Source organism: Carassius gibelio, chromosome A21, assembly GCF_023724105.1.
Source record: "Carassius gibelio isolate Cgi1373 ecotype wild population from Czech Republic chromosome A21, carGib1.2-hapl.c, whole genome shotgun sequence".
In the NCBI taxonomy this organism is placed as follows: domain Eukaryota; kingdom Metazoa; phylum Chordata; class Actinopteri; order Cypriniformes; family Cyprinidae; genus Carassius; species Carassius gibelio.
Window position 1 is genome coordinate 4,151,078 of NC_068391.1, and position 16,862 is coordinate 4,167,939.

The window sequence follows — 16,862 nt, forward strand, 5'->3', positions numbered from 1 at the left end:
ATTTGATCAGTATTTTGATTTTTTTGCACCCTCAGATTCCAGATTTTCAAATAGTTGTGTCCCAGCCAGATATTGTCCGATCCTAATAAACCGTACTGTACATCAGTGTAAAACGTATTTATTCAGATTATGTATATACGTTTGGAACACAGTTTAAGATATTTTAGATTTAGTCCGAGAGCTCTCAGTCCCTCCATTGAAGCTGTGTGGACGGTCTACTGTCCATGTCCAGAAAGGTAAGAAAAACATCATAAAAGTAGTCCATGTTACATCAGAGGGTCCGTTAGAATATTTTGAAGCATCGAAAATACATTTGGGTCCAAAAATAGCAAAAACTACGACTTTATTCAGCACTGTCTTCTCTTCCGTGTCTGTTGTGAGATCTTTTTGCTAGAAATATTATGCATTTTGATTATGTAAAATGAGTATTATGTCAACATTTATCAGTATACCTAAATATAGATGAGCAGACATGGACTAAAACCCACAAAAGTCCCATCTTGATTTCATGGGGTCAGCTGAGTGTTGATATTCAGACTCCGTCCATCTGGGTCCACTCAGATGACAATATCCTCTGAGCACTACAGAGAGAGGAAGAAATGCATTAAATGAAAGACTGGAAGATTTAGCATGTGAAACAGATGAGAAAATTGAGATGGCCAAATGTTTGAAATTGATTCTCTATGGGAGCTGAGCAAATGGTGGGCTTGAGAGAATTGTGGGATTGACCACGGGGCAAAACGAGTGGTGAGAATGTCAAAAAGTGGAGAAATGGTGAATTTAATGCCAATGACAGGAGAAAAATCACTCTTCACATTTATGTGACAAATAAAACTGAAATATTGTAAATAGTGCTGAAGTTTCTGCTGGATTCAATGTTTAGGGAAAGACATTACAGGCTAAAACATTGATTTTCAGCCATGGTGTGTTTCAGGAAGAAAGCATTCAAAATACTTTTAAGTTTTATTTTATTGCTTTTTATCTATTTATGTCTTTTAGGTATCAATTACAATACTGTACATATCTTTAAAGGTTGTTTTATTACTATCTCTATTCTGCAGGTTTTTACTGAAGGGTTTGTTCATATATCATTCGCCTGGTCGCAACATTTTATTCCTGAAAACATGTTTTTTTTTCTGGCTGTTGACAGTATTTTCTGATTTATGAAGTGATAAAAAAATATAAATCAACAATTCCCTCTGTAAAAACCTTTACATTTAGCAGACACTTTTATCCAAAGCGACTTACATTGCATTCAGGCTAACAATTTTTCTCCGAACATGTGTTCCCTGGGATTCGAACCCATAACCTTGCACTTGCTAAAGCAATGCTCTACCACTTGAGCTACAGGAACTCTGATACGTCAACAAAATGAAACAAGAATTTTCCATCTGATTTGTGCAAACTAGTGCATACATTTAATTTTTAATTAGATAACACCTATGACATTTCAGAAAACATGTAATACAAAAAAATATTTGCTATTCTTAATGTAATCAATCAACTGGAGAAGAATGGTGAAGTCTGTTCCATATTTGACCCTGTTCACCTGTATGTGTCTTGCCTTAAATCACACAATTCCGATATATTCAGGCTGGCTTAACAAAAGTTAAGTTTTAACAAATGTTAAATGATTAAATTGAATTCAATTGTGTGTATTTGACTTCCTCTGGAAATAAAGTTTTTCCAACTCTAATCCTGCATATATGCATGGACCCTGAGAATCGAACCCATGACCTTGCCGTTGCTAGCGTCATGCTCAACCATTTGTGACCCTGGACCACAAAACTATCTGCCAAAAATATTTGGCAGAGACACAACTAGTTGAAAATCTGGAATCTGAGGGTGCAAAAAAACTCATAATATGGACAAAATCACCTTTAAAGTTGTCCAAATTAAGTTCTTAGCCATGCATATTACTAATCAAAAATTAAGTTTTAATATATATACAATAGGAAATTTACCAAATATCTTCATGGAACAATGAATTATCTGAATTATTTTTTTGCCATAAAAGAAAAATCAATCATTTTGACCCATACAATTTATTTTTGGCTATTGCTACAAATATACCCCAGCGACTTAAGACTGCTTCAGGGTCACATGTGATATTCAGAAAAAAAAAAAAAAAAATTAAAACACAGCTCCCAGTATTCTTCAGAAAAGTAAGCTTTCTATTGAAAAACTGTTGTGGCCAACATATGATAAAGTTATCTCTGAGCTATGCCTGTAAAACAAAATAACTTTCATGTGACTGAAGCATGTGGTGCGTTTTCAGACTTTTACATCTTTAAGGGCTTTGATGTCAGCATGTTGGCATGCAAACGACCCTCTGTTGTCCTCACGTTCACCTTTTTCAGTTTTGTGTGTGTCAGGAGCTGTAAATCTAAGTCTGGGGTATTAGAAGGGGGCAACATGAAAGAAAACCCCATGTCCTTCAAAAACCGAGTCCATCACTTCAGAATCAGCGAAACCTCTTTACAGATGAAAACGTGATGAGTTATCCATTGCTAATGTGTGGGAATTAGGGAGAGAGAGGCAGAACGGTGAATCCGAGCTAGAGGTCGGCGAGTGGTTGGAATTCTTCGCGTTCTTCTCTTTCTCCTTAGATAAGACAGAACATAGATTTCCGCTGGACTCAGTCGGAGGGAATCCCTCCTTTCCTTTATTCGTTCATCTCAGGGAATGTCAGTCTATTAAATTAAGAGCACTGCTTGAATTGCTTAATTAGCATCACATGAGAATAACTCATGAATGAAAGTATAAAGTCCTGTCGGAATGAACAAACAGTACAGTAAAATAAAACATTTAAATTATAAATACAAATAACATGTCCTACATATCATTTGTCATTCAAAGTGTCAGTAAATATTTTGCTAATTATATATAAATTTGTACATACTTGACATTGCACACACATATATAGAAAATATGAAACATTTTATATTTACATATATTTGCTCTCACTCAATTGTAATTTTGAAGATAAAATGATGGGTGTGCTTTTTTGATGTTGAGGTTGTTAAAGAAAACAGATTATGTTACCATATGATGCATTCACATCTTGTCATAATTACCATAATTACAAGATGTCTATGCTTGAGAGACTCTACTCAACTCATGCTCATGTCCTCAGGCTCCGAAATCATTAGTTATTTCCTATTTCTCATATTGTCAAAATGGATCCATATGCAAGTATGTGGTGGGATGTGCTGTTTTCCATCTGAAACGAGTTTAAAAAGCATTTTTCATTATACATAAACATAATTATTATGCATGCCGTGTGTATGATCTCATTCCATGAGACTATGTGGAATATTGCCAACTACCCATATGCACTGGCAAAAGTGAAAAAAAACTAATTAATTAATAAATGTACTCTAACACACTATAGAATAATCATATTAGTAACACATTTTTAGGTAGTTTTTTTTCAGGAACACTGGAGATAATACAGAATTTTTAAATGTATTAACACTCAGTATTCAACATTTATTTTCAGAAAACAGAGGATGATAACTACTATTACGAATATCCGTACTATGAGGACATGGAATCAGAAACGACTGGAACTGAAACTGAAACTGAAGACCTAACGGTCAGTCTTATTTTAGTACTTTTGTTTAATGTGCTGTTTTGTAATGTATTGTTTTGTATATATTTTGAATGAGCTTTTATTTTAATATTTTCAGTTTTCATTTTAATTTTGGTTCAAGTTTTAGTCAATTCGTTACATGTCTTTGATACATATGTATATATAGTTATATATAATTAGTTAATTATTTTGGTTCTAGTTTTTAATCATTTATCAATTATTGTAGTTATATTTTACTAATTTTCACTAGTTCACTTTAAACTTGTTTTATTTCAGTTAATTCTAAGTTTGATGTTTTATCTGTTATATTATTATTACTATTATTATACAGCTTTTCTTTTTTTTTTTTACCTTAAATGGAATTTAATTATTACAAAATTATTCATAGTAGTTAGAACTGGGTGAAATAAGTCATTGCAATTTCATATTGATTTCTAAATTCAACAATTTGTTCTTCTATAATTTTTCATATTTCCAAGTAAAAAAATATGTTAAATAAAAAATAAAAAATAAATGTGGGATCAGCTGGATTGAAACGGAATCAAGAAAACAGTGCATACATCTTATCATTCATGTTCAACTGTTTATTGTAAACAGTGTCTGTTTACTGTGTTTACCAGGTGTCTGTTCCGGATAGCGGTCGTGTGGTTTCGTCAGTTATCACTAGTGGAACAGGAGGCTCCAGCAGTTCTGCGAGTAGCTCCTCGTCATCCTCCTCTTCATCCTCTTCATCATCCAGCTCTACCACGAATACTGGCGAGGATCCGTATGATGGCTACGACGGATACGAGACTGAATACGAAACAACATACTATGACGAGACGACCTCACAGCCTGATGGCTCCCGGACCATCACCATCACTAGCACAGGCACAGGTGCCGGCGGAGAAGTGGATATTGGACTGGGCGGTGAGGTGGATATTGGACTGGGAGACCTGGACAGGAGGATCATTACATCATCATCATCATCAGGAGGAGGAGGAAGTGTAAGAGTACACACAACCACCACAGTCATTCACAATGGAACTTCTGGCTCCGGCACTGGCTCTAGCACCAGAACTATTACTAGCTCCAGCTCCGGCTCCAGCTCCGGCTCCAGCTCCAGCTCCAGCTCCAGCTCCAGCTCCAGTTCCAGTTCTGGCGTTAGTACTGGCTCCAGCTCCAGCTCTACCTCGGTGAGTTTAGTTGGAACTAGTTATCCGAAACAATTTCAATCTTAATTGAGAATTAATTCAGAGATATTTAAATATTTAATGTTTAGTATAATGTTTTAAGTGGATTTTACTGAACTCCAGTCTAATTCAGATATAATAGATTGTATTGGTAACATTTAATAATAAAGTTTTTATTCAATGCCATTTTATTTTATTTTAATTTTAAAATTATATATATTTTAACTATGGTTTAAATATCTTTCATATGTCTTGCAGGTTTTTCTTATTACTGCAATTACTGCATTGTTTCGTATAATAATGCATAAATATAATATTTTTCAAAGGTGGATTTTACTGAACTCAGAATGTCTTATTTAATTTAATTTAATTAAATTTTGTTTTATTATTTCAATAATTTTAAATGTCTTTAAATTGTTTTTCAAGTTTTACTTATTATTGCAATTACTGCAACATTGTCTTTCATTAGAGCATGTCAGGAACATGTCCAGGTTATATTTAATTCCAGGTGATAAAAATAATTATATTGTAAATTGAAAAACATTCTTAACATTTTGTTTAAAGAAAATAAAGCCTGTTTTAGGACTGTACAATTATTGTACTACAGGATTGAGAATCTAACGAGCATCGCCACTGATAATACTAGGCAAAATCGTAAAAAAAACTAAACTATACGTGCTTTTTGTCATAATATACGGAGCCCCGCACATGACATGCAATTTAACAAATCGAGAGAACGAATTAGTAAATTGTGCGCACTATTTATAAATCGAGTGAACGAAATAGTAAATCGAGGGAACACTATAGTAATAGTGTGAACGTTTTAGTACATTGAGGGAACGAATTAGTAAATCTTGCGCACAATTTATTTATTTTTTCTTGCATGTCATGTGCGGGGCTCCGTAATAATAATAATGGGTCTCATTCACTCATTTTTGCGTACAATTTTCTTATTTATACGCACATTTGAACTTTCCGCCTAATTCACAATACGTGCGTACGCACATGAGCTTGTTCTTAAACTCGTTCTTCTGTTAGTGAATTTGGAGTCTTCTAAATGAGCGCCCACTTGCACAAGGTCAGTAATTAGCGTAAAATAACTTTAACGATAATGAACGTGAGGTTTTGCTGTCGGAGGTGGAAGCCAGGAAAAATTATTTGTTATTTAAATGTGTATCCACTGGCATAACGGGCACAGGTAAAAAAGAAGCATGGGTTATAACACAGGCTTGGAGATAAGGTGGTGAGAGTGGTTGGTGATGTGGCTTAGGTGTGGTTCCAGTGAGTTGCATAAATCAATGAGGACTTCTCTGGGCAACCTAAAGTGACTGAACAGCCATTCGTCACTCTCCGCGAACATATCTGTGCGCTCTCTAAAGACGCGCTCTCTCCTTAGAGCACGCGCCGCGATGTCTTCAAGCAGTACCAAGTGTGCCATGCATCTAAACACAAGATGAGACACATTAATCACCGTTTATATAAGGATAGATCAGGTGATTATTGTTTGGACCACTAATATTTTATATATATATATGTATATATATATATATATAATTGGAACTGTAATTATAATTTATCAATAACATCTAATTATATAGGGTTCTTAACACATGCTTATAAGGCGCCCGTTTGTACATGATTATTGCGTACGTGGGGTATAAGTTGTTCTTGAATCTTTTCTTACATTTAGAATAAATTTTAGTACGATAGTTTTTGATGAATCATGATTTATTCGTGAAAACGTCCGTACGCACATTTCACGCAAAAATCTGTGCCTATGCATATTTAGTGAATGAGACCCAATATCTCAGGTAAACAAAAAAAAATATTACTTGTTCCAAAAGTAGGCTTACTTTTCTCGGTTTCACACAAACAGATTTCAATTTTGAAAATGAATAGATAGATGTATATCCAGTGCACAAAGATTGAGTTATGAATGGTTATGATATATGAAGCCTTGTGTTTGTCTGATGTGTAGGTCGATGGTGGTTATGATGATAACCTGTATGGTGAGACTTTCTATGGAGAGGGATATGGAGAAGGATACGGAGAGGGAGAGTATAATGTGGAAGGAGGCGGCGGCAGCACCAGCACTTCAGTGTCCGGAGGGGGCGGATCTGTTTCTGTAGGAGGCGGATCTGTTTCTGTAGGGGGCGGATCTGTTTCTGTAGGAGGCGGATCTGTTTCTGTTGGGGGCGGATCTGTTTCTGTAGGGGGCGGATCTGTTTCTGTAGGGGGCGGATCTGTTTCGTCGAGTGGCTCAGTTGGGGGCGGATCCAGCAGCGCTGGGGCTAGTGTGGGGGCGGGGTCTGTTGCCACAGGAGATACAGACTCCATCGATATCGACGACTTCAAGGAGTCCATCACGGATTACACCGATGAAGACCTGGAGAAGATTTATGATTATGACAACCTGTACCCCGATGGTGACAAAGCGCTGCCCGCCGAGACCGACGAGATCTACGGACAGGTGACCTATAGCTCCGCCTACCTCTGTGCAAACTTATAGGAATGATTCATTTACTCGTCTTCATGTTGTTCCAAACCTGTATGCCTTACTTTTCTCCCGTTGAACACTAAAGGAGAATGCACTTCCCACTCTTTTCAATATAATTCCTCACTTTGTGTTTCACAGAAGTCAGACAGGCTTTGAACAACATGTATAGTTAATTTTTGGCTGAACTACCATAGCAAGTTCTCAGAATTGTTTGTTTTATTTATTATCCGCAATTACCTTATTACCTGCATTTGTTACCGGTTATAATCCATATTGTGCTTACACTGTTCTGGATTGAGTTAGACTGAGTTTGTGTTTCCAAAGGTGGATGGACTGAGAGGAGAGAAAGGGCAAAAAGGAGAGCCTGCGATCATTGAACCCGTAAGTGTCATTTACTATACGATATATACACCACTGTTCAAAAGTTAAGGGTCGGTAAGAATTTTAACATGTTTTTGAAAGAAGTCTCTTCTGCTCACCATTGCTGCATTCATATAATAGATTAAAACAGTAAGATTATAAAATAATATTACATTTTAAGAACTGTTTTCTGTTTGTAAATTCATATTTTTGTGGAAACCATAATGTATATATACGTATATATACATACACATATATATGTGTGTATATATATATATATATATATATATATATATAATTTGCATGTTGGGAATGATTGTCTTTGCACACAGTCTCTATTGCTCACGTGGCTCTTGATGTCAAACAGATGTCATTGCAATCTCAGCGGGAGAGAACGACATCTTGGTTTATTATCAGTGAACATCAGGATGGAGAATTAGACTAGATCTTACCTTAACAGCCAGATCTGAAGAAGTCTGTGCAGTGTGATTATTTTCCCTCCACATTATATTTATTTCATACTAATCAACAATATTTATTTTTCTGGACAAAAACATGAATACAAGTACAAATTGTATAATTCTAAAGATATGTCATATTACTTAACATTATTATGTCAATATAAAAGTTTGGCTTTTTAAGACTTATTTTCACCAAAACAAATGAGCTATAATATGTAAGTAGATACAACTAAAAACATTTTATAGCCAACGTTTGATTTTGTTTAGACAACTTCAAAACACCTTAATGTTTATTGGGATGTCTTTTTAAAGTATGCATAATATTTTCTGTTATGTATAATTTTTTTTTACTAAACCCACAATAACTGTAGAAACACTGAGAAAAAGAAAAAGAAAAAGTTCAAATACCAGTTACAAATAATAATAATAATAATAATAATAATAATAAAAACAAATTCAGAACCCAAATAAACAATAATACTCAAATTCGACAGGTTAAAACAAAAAACATAAATAGATCTACATTACAAAAGTCCATAACATTACTTCTAAGTAGTAAATCATTAAAAAAAGATAATAATAATAATAATAATAATAATAATAATAATAATAATAATAATAATAATAATAAAACTTAAATAAAAATAAATAAATAAAAAAGAAGCTTTTTGAATGAAATCTCCTCTATATCTTACATTTTTGTTTGATGGAAATGTAAAAGTGTTTCAAAGAAACAAGTTACTTCTACAGTCTTACTATTAAGTTGGAGTATATATCAGAATCTAATGCTGCATTATGGGAGTGTTATTTATTCAAAGACGAATGGAAAACGAAACCATGATTTTTCAGTGAGACAAATATAAAAATGCACTTTAAATAAATGACACGGTCTTTGACTTTTTTTTAATGTACTGTTACAGAGATGCAAGAACAGATCAATGAGAAGCTCTTTCTCAAGGAAAAGCACAAACATTCAGATCAGGACAGCTGGTTTTAATGAAGGATGACCATGTGCAGAGAGAAAAAAGCTCAAATCATATGCTTCTTTCTGCAAGCGCACACATTCTCTCTTGTTTTGGCTCTCGCACACACACTTTGTCCACCCTGTGTTCTTTGGCATGTAAAGAGCGCAACAAAACAAAGCGAACATGCCCACTGCCACGACAGCACACTCGGACGATGCCTTCGGGACAGAGCCAAGACCCAGCATCTTTAAAAAGTGCCAGATTAGACCAAGATGTTATAACACACAAATGCTGTTTTTATATATATATATATATAAGTTCTCTGGATCTTAAGTGAGGCTGAGCTCTGCATATGTACTGATCCTGCACATTGGGCTATAATTCAATCTTCATATGCTTTTTAAGATAATTGCATTGGTGTGGTTATGACACAACTCATGCAAGCACATTTTTGCATCTTTGAAAATGCTTTGCATGTTTAAACAATATGCAGTGCCTAAAACAATCTCAAATGTTAACCTTTTAAAGGCAGCAATATTATACAGCATTATTAATAAACAGTGTTTAATTTGTACATTTATGCGTTTAGTAAACGCTATTATCCAAAACAACTAACAACATACAATTCTTTCAAAAACTAAAATAGTTTATTAGTATAACTGTATCCTGTTCATGGTTATCAAGCAACCATTTATTGCCTGTTTTATAACAATTTTGTCACTCACAACTTTTTTATAATTACTGAAAATTTTACTTTGTGCTTTTATGCCAGAGTCTAATATTTTTGAGGCATGATTTAATGGACTCTGATGGTTTTAAATCCTCTAGGACTTTGGAGTTGATCAATTATGAAGAATATACAGTAACATTTAAATATTGGATGAAAACATTTTTTTTTTAATGTAAAAATTAGGAATGCACTTGGCAATAAATTAACAAAAAATGACTTGAAAACGCTGTAGAAATAAAATAATTTATAGAATAAAAATGCAAAAACATAACAATTGCTGAAACCTAAACTAAAATAAAAATGTACAATTTATAAATACTTAAAAAATATAGCTTTTTTGTTTCTTTATTTATTTTAGTTGACAATTTCTATTCCTAGATATCAGATTTCTGTAATGTAGTCTAATTTAAAATAAAAGAAAAAGTATTTTTCTGGCATGAAACAGAGCTTTAAAAGACTTCCTGATGCTGCTGTTTGGTATGATCGTTACAGAGACCCGCAGCCAAGTGCAGATCTCTCTCACACACACACACACACACACACACAGAAATGTAAATGATTTTCACCAAAGCTGTGGTGCTCTCATACTTCAGGTCTTATATTGATATTGCAGCTTGTTTATGCTGTTACTCTAATGTGTTTGGGTTTTTTCTGTTCTTGTAGGGAATGCTGGTTGAAGGCCCACCTGGTCCAGAGGGTCCCACTGTAAGTCTACTTTCCTTCCAAACAGCTGAACTGAATCATCTGAGTCAACTGATTCGCTAAAACGAACCTTCCAAACCAACCGTTCAATTGAATCCTCAGAGTCAACTGATTCGTAAAAAAATTTACCTTCCAAACCAATCAGTTGAACCGAATCATCTCAGTCAGTCAACTGATTCGCTAAAACTGAGTCAACTGATTTGCTAAAACGGAGTCAACTGATTCGCTAAAACTGAGTCAACTGATTCGCTAAAACTGAGTCAACTGATTCGCTAAAACGAACCTTCCAAACCAACCGTTCAATTGAATCAACTGATTCACTGGTTCACTAAAAGGAGTTGTACTTCCCAAAGCTACTTCAGATCAAGACTGTGCTATACATTGCACAATAAAAGATAGTAAAGTACACGACTGTTTGCTGGAAGAGTGAGCTATTAACTAGGAAAGCTGAACTGTTTTCTAGGCCCAGTGACTATTGCTGATGATGCTCCACAGCTGTATGTCTGTTTTGTTTCTTCAGTTTCATTCTTGACCTACTTATTTATAAAGCAACTCTTCTTTCAGCTGGAGCATTGGTGGATCTGATGGCCCTTTAGAGACTAGAACAGCATGAGTTTGAGAAATAGAGCAGTGGAAGGAGTCCAGCAGTGATCTAGAGTCTTACCTCACCGGACCAACACCCATGTGTATTTGTGTGTCTGCCGTGGCTTTACATGTGTTTCTGACAGTACCGGTGTGTTGTTTTAGGGTCTCCCCGGTCCTCCAGGTTCATCGGGATCCCCAGGTAGCCCCGGAGATTCCGGTGAGAGGGTAAGTAACCAGGACAACACAAACAAGATATTGAACACATTCAGCAGCATTTCAGATTGTGTTCTCCAACATGTCCAAGTTTGTAAAATTGTGAACAGGTTCAATGTCTGAAAACTAAAAGAAATGTCCAGGTCATATATATAAAAAAAGAAAAATACATAATAAATTAAAAAAAAAAAAAAAAAAAAAAAAAAAAAAATTATATATATATATATATATATATATATATATATATATATATATATTAAAAGCTCATATATTATTAAATGGTTTAAATTGTAAAGTATATTTGTTTACTAGAATTATAAGTATAAATCATTCTAACAAATTCATATTTATTTTAAAGTAATGATTGAGTTCATAGAAATATATATATATATATATTAGGGGTGTAACGGTTCACAAAATTCACGGTTCGGAATACGCTAATGTCACGGTTCGGTTCGGTTCGATACGTTTTAGATACAGCAAAATGTAAAAACATCTCAACTTTTCAGAATGCCGCAAGCGCACCGCGGGTCATGTGACAAGAACTAACCAATCAGCTTCATCCTTTCCCGTAACAACGTTGAAAGCTCAGCCAAGATGAAGGAACAGCTGATCATAGTTGTATATGGATTGCAATTTTGAAATAAATTTATATTTATAGTTTTCCATGCATTTTTAGGCACGATATGTGAACGGCCCCTAAGGCGCTCGCTCACTCAGCACGCGCTGAAGGCTCGTTGCAAAATGTCTAATGCATTTAACAGACCAGAAATATAAGATCCTAAAATAACCAACAGGTCTGGTGTTTGGGTTGGATTCCCTGTAAGCTATAATGGTGTACCGGTGTCTAAATGCTGCGGGGATAGTTTGTTGCATGTATGTTTCTCCTTTTTTTTCGTCTTTTCCCAGATATTGACACAATAAGGTGATGTCGGCGTAAATGAGTTGACATGTTTCAAGTATTCCCGCTGGTGTTTTTTTTTTTTTTTTTTTATTCCCGCTGGTGTACCCTGTCATGTTGCAGATGCGACATACCGTTGTTTTTTTATCCACCACTCTCTTGCCATCACCATTATAGCTTAAAGGGAATCCAAAGTGCACCCAAACACCAGACCTGTTGGTTATTGGAGGATCTTCTCATTTCTAGTCTGTTAAACGCATTGGCCATTTTGCAACGAGCCTTCAGCGCGTACTGAGTGAGCGAGCGCCTGCTGAGTAGCCTAACATAAACATATAAGATGGTGTTTTTTTCTTCTTCGGGAGTGTCAGGGGCGTTGCCTGTTATGTCGTTTGGGTTATTGGGCTTCCTTGTTGAATGCATCTCATTATATTTCTCTCTTTTTTTTTTTTTTTTTCAAATATAATTAATTAGTCCAACGAACCGTTCGGTATACATAATGCGTACCGAACCGAAAGCCTCATACCGAACGGTTCAATACGAACACGCGTATCGTTACACCCCTGATATATATATATATATATATATATATATATATATATATATATATATATATATATATATTTTTTTTTTATTATTATTATTATTATTTTCAATGGTGAAACATATGACCTGAACATTTCTTCATTTCACCATACTGTACAAAATGACATTTTTATTTTTATTTTAGAGAGCTTGATTGCACTGATTGAGATTTTATTAATGATCAAAATGATGTTTAATGAATTACTCATAATCTTTTGCTCTTTTCACAGGGTCCTCCTGGTCGCCCTGGTCTGCCTGGAGCTGATGGTCTTCCAGGACCTCCAGGGACTGTCCTGATGTTGCCTGTATGTAAATCTGAGCATAATTACTGGATACACACTTGCAATAACTACACATTAAAATAGCACAAAAACAACTGATTTATGGACGTTTGCACGTCTTTTAGCTTTTAGAATTAAAGCACTGTTGCACTGTACTGAGATCAGTTTTAGTCTGTAGACAAGATCTGCAGTGTGAAATAATGAATGTTCAGAGCCGTTAGCTCTTGCACTGGCTTGATTTATTTTCACCGTGGTTTAACAGTGATAATTATGTCCGAGAGACATCAGAAACATAATGCTCCCTTTGCTGCTGTGATTCCCAATGAATCACACTCTGGTTAATGCAGTGAGACATTTCGCAAATTCCACATACTCTCAGCTATTCCAAATTTCCTCTTCCCCAGCTGTTACTCCAATACGTTTTTTTTTTCTTCTCTGTACGTGTATGGACTTCACAATGTCTTTCAGTCGAGAGTTCTGGAATGCTTCCAGGGCAAATCCAGATGTTCTGAACACCACACTGAAATGATGTTGTCCATGTTGTATATGTTTACAGTCAACATGTGATTGTAATTAAACCCCACCCTAAACACTATCTCTCCCCACCGCCCCAGTAATACCCATGAAAATCAATTCTTACTCTTGGAAGTGTAGTGAATGAGTTCAGACACCAGATGGCAGTGCTGATCAATTTGACTCATGCACAGAGATGAAGACACAGAAACACATCCTTACTAGTCATACTATTTCTGCTTTTCTTTGTAAGGAAGAAATAGTAAGCGTAGTATAATAGTCTGAATTCAGCTATAGGGTACATTTGGAATTACATACTACCCCATTTATTTTTATTTATTTATGTAGTATGTACAGTACTGTAGTTTTTAAAAGTTCTTTTATTTTATTTGAAATATAATTTTTTTTAGAGCAATTTTATTTTTAAATGCATTAGTTTTTATCTTATTTCTTATTTTATTTTGTTTGAAAATATACTGAACATTTCAACTAGGTGACACACTTTATATCTATTTTATATTATATTAGTTTAGTTTTTAACATTTAACAATGTTTTTTTAACAGAACTTTTTTAAAACAGATGAACACTTTGTAACAATTTTATTTTTAAATGCATTGTTTTACTTTATTTGAACGTATAATGAACATTTTTAAATAGATGGAATACTATTTCATTTTATTTGAGCTTATAATGAACATTTTTCAGATTGTTTTAAAATGGTATTTTATGCAAATTTACTGTATTTATTGCCATAACTAAATGACATTTATTGAGTGTAGCATGCAAGTTATTTCGGCATCCGAAACAAATCATCCAGCTAATATTACAATCAAATAAATTCAATTTTTTTTTTGCATATTGAACACATATAGAACATACTAAAACAGGTGGAAACACTTTGCACTCATGCTATCATGTCTGACATATTTCAGTCTGAATGCTGATAGTTTGGTACCGTTCTGTCTCTGTAGTTCCGCATGAGTTCAGGAGGGGACAGCGGACACAAAGGTCCTGCAGTTTCTGCCCAAGAGGCTCAGATGCAAGCCATCATGCAGCAGGCCAGGGTAAAAACACACACTTACACTAATACACACTGTCTCACACACATGCATCTCTATGCAAACTAATCGCTCTGTGTCATTAATATATAGCTGGCGATGAGGGGTCCTACCGGACCGATGGGTTTGACAGGCCGTCCTGGTCCTCTGGTATGTCTGTAAATCTGTTTTCAGTCTGTCGAAATGATGATATCTGTAATATTATGATGAGTCTGATTTGGATTTGATTTTCCCAGGGGCCTCCTGGTGTGCCTGGACTGAAAGGAGAGTCTGGAGAATCAGGACCTCAGGTAGGCGTCACAGATTACCCACAATCCTCAGGTTTTTGACAGTATTTGAAGACAGTTTGATGCAGGTTAGAGCTGTTCTGAGACCTGTGTGTGTGTTGTTAGGGTCCTCGTGGTCCACTGGGATCCCATGGCCCTCCTGGAAAGCCTGGTAGAAGGGTAATTTTGTGTTTTGTTGTTATTATTATTATTGACCTGATCATTCTGTATGAACAGATTTATGAAAGCGAATCATGTTTTCTGTGGCTTAGGGTCGACCCGGCTCAGATGGAGCCAGAGGGATGCCCGGACAGACGGGAACAAAGGTAAAACTAATGAGATTAACGTTACACAAAAATATCTTTTAGCATTACACACAATAATGAATTGTGCACGATAAGATGACAGAAAGTAAAAAGTGTCAACTTTGATTTCATGTAGACAAATAGTAGTAAGTAATTGTTTCTTGTTTATACAATGTTAATGTCCTGCCATTCTGAACTGTTTGCTGTCTGTGTGCTTCACAGGGTGACCGAGGATTCGATGGGCTCGCTGGTTTACCTGGAGAAAAGGGTCACAGGGTAAACACATTCTAAAACAAGTGGAATACTTATTTTATTTTATTTTATTTTACAGCTTCTTATCCAATCTTATTTTAGTTTAGTTTAGTTTAGTTTAGTTTAAAATCATTGTTTTATATATATATTTTATAGTTTTAGTATTTTAAAAAACATTAAAAAATTATGAATATATATATATATATATATATATATATATATATATTGTTTTATAAGAATTAAAAAATATATATATATGTCAAATGAAACTAAATTAAAATGGGCATTGCAGTCTATTTTATTATATTTTTTATTTTAATTTCAAATATATTGAACATTTAAAAATAAAATAGGTGGAACACTTTCGAGTTTCATTTTATTTGATCATTAAATGGCCTTCTGCAGTACATGATTCTGATTGGCCAATTTAAATAAAATGATTTTAATTGAGATCAAAATAAATATCCATTTGTTGAGTTATTTGGCAGTACTCATGTAAAAAGGAGGGTGATTCATTCTCTGAAAACGAATGAGAGTGTCTTTGTGGTTGTTGTAGGGTGAGACGGGTCCTCAGGGGCCTCCTGGCCCTCCAGGAGAGGATGGAGAAAGAGTAAGAGCTTGTTCTTTTAATCCCTTCCTGTTTCCCATCTGTGTTATTGTTCTAAATGGATCACAATGATGACATCATTTCCTGTATGTCAGGGTGATGATGGTGAGGTCGGACCCAGAGGTCTGCCCGGAGAATCGGTGAGTTCATATTTCCTCCAGTATCCCAGCATGCTCTTTTATCCTCAGTTATCCACCACTAGATCATAGTGTTACATAACACAACATTTCCTCCAGTGGAGTAAAACAACAAATCCATGCCACTCAGGTTTTGAGGCGTCCACTGCATTTTTCTTGTTATGTACGTGAAATGAGAGAAACATTCAGAAACAGAAAATGTAGAGGAGATGAAAATGTTCAGTCAATTAACCACTAGTTACTGTAACAGTTTAAGACTCTGTCCAGCAGGGGGCGCTCCATGTATACCATTTAGATTGAGAGGGACTTTATCTGCTCTTGCATATACACATAAACCCAATCATTTATGTCTGATAAGATGCACAAAATATGTTTTTCAACATTAAAAAAGTTCTATACCTAAGATATAAATAGTATTTTAGGCTCCTGTGCATACCTGCCAACATTTGGGTACCAAAATCTGGTTGACCTCTGGGGATGGGGTATGGTCAGGGTAACTGTAGGATTTTTAAAATCAAATTTAAGACTTTAAGACCTTTTATAAAGCCTGTGCAATTATTAACATATAAATATATGGGTCATAAAAACATGGGGATTATTTCCGCTTTGGTCTGAACAAAAATAGCAGAAGAGCTACAGAAAACTACACATTCATTCTCTGCCAGCAGATGGCGCTTTT

The 16,862-nt window shown here is 35.0% G+C and overlaps 1 protein-coding gene across 2 annotated transcripts in view; it reads left to right on the forward strand.

Moving 5' to 3' along the window:
- LOC127941479 (collagen alpha-1(V) chain) overlaps window positions 1–16,862 on the forward strand; it is an 86,333-nt gene that overhangs the window by 38,091 nt on the left and 31,380 nt on the right. For both annotated transcript variants that reach the window (XM_052536543.1, XM_052536544.1), the window contains exons 6-20: window positions 3,503–3,598; window positions 4,216–4,770; window positions 6,746–7,237; window positions 7,589–7,645; window positions 10,444–10,485; window positions 11,230–11,292; window positions 12,994–13,068; window positions 14,530–14,622; window positions 14,710–14,766; window positions 14,853–14,906; window positions 15,009–15,062; window positions 15,155–15,208; window positions 15,410–15,463; window positions 15,996–16,049; window positions 16,142–16,186. In XM_052536543.1, coding sequence (XP_052392503.1) covers window positions 3,503–3,598; window positions 4,216–4,770; window positions 6,746–7,237; window positions 7,589–7,645; window positions 10,444–10,485; window positions 11,230–11,292; window positions 12,994–13,068; window positions 14,530–14,622; window positions 14,710–14,766; window positions 14,853–14,906; window positions 15,009–15,062; window positions 15,155–15,208; window positions 15,410–15,463; window positions 15,996–16,049; window positions 16,142–16,186 — 1,845 coding nt within the window. The remainder of the gene's footprint in view (window positions 1–3,502; window positions 3,599–4,215; window positions 4,771–6,745; window positions 7,238–7,588; window positions 7,646–10,443; window positions 10,486–11,229; window positions 11,293–12,993; window positions 13,069–14,529; window positions 14,623–14,709; window positions 14,767–14,852; window positions 14,907–15,008; window positions 15,063–15,154; window positions 15,209–15,409; window positions 15,464–15,995; window positions 16,050–16,141; window positions 16,187–16,862) is intronic.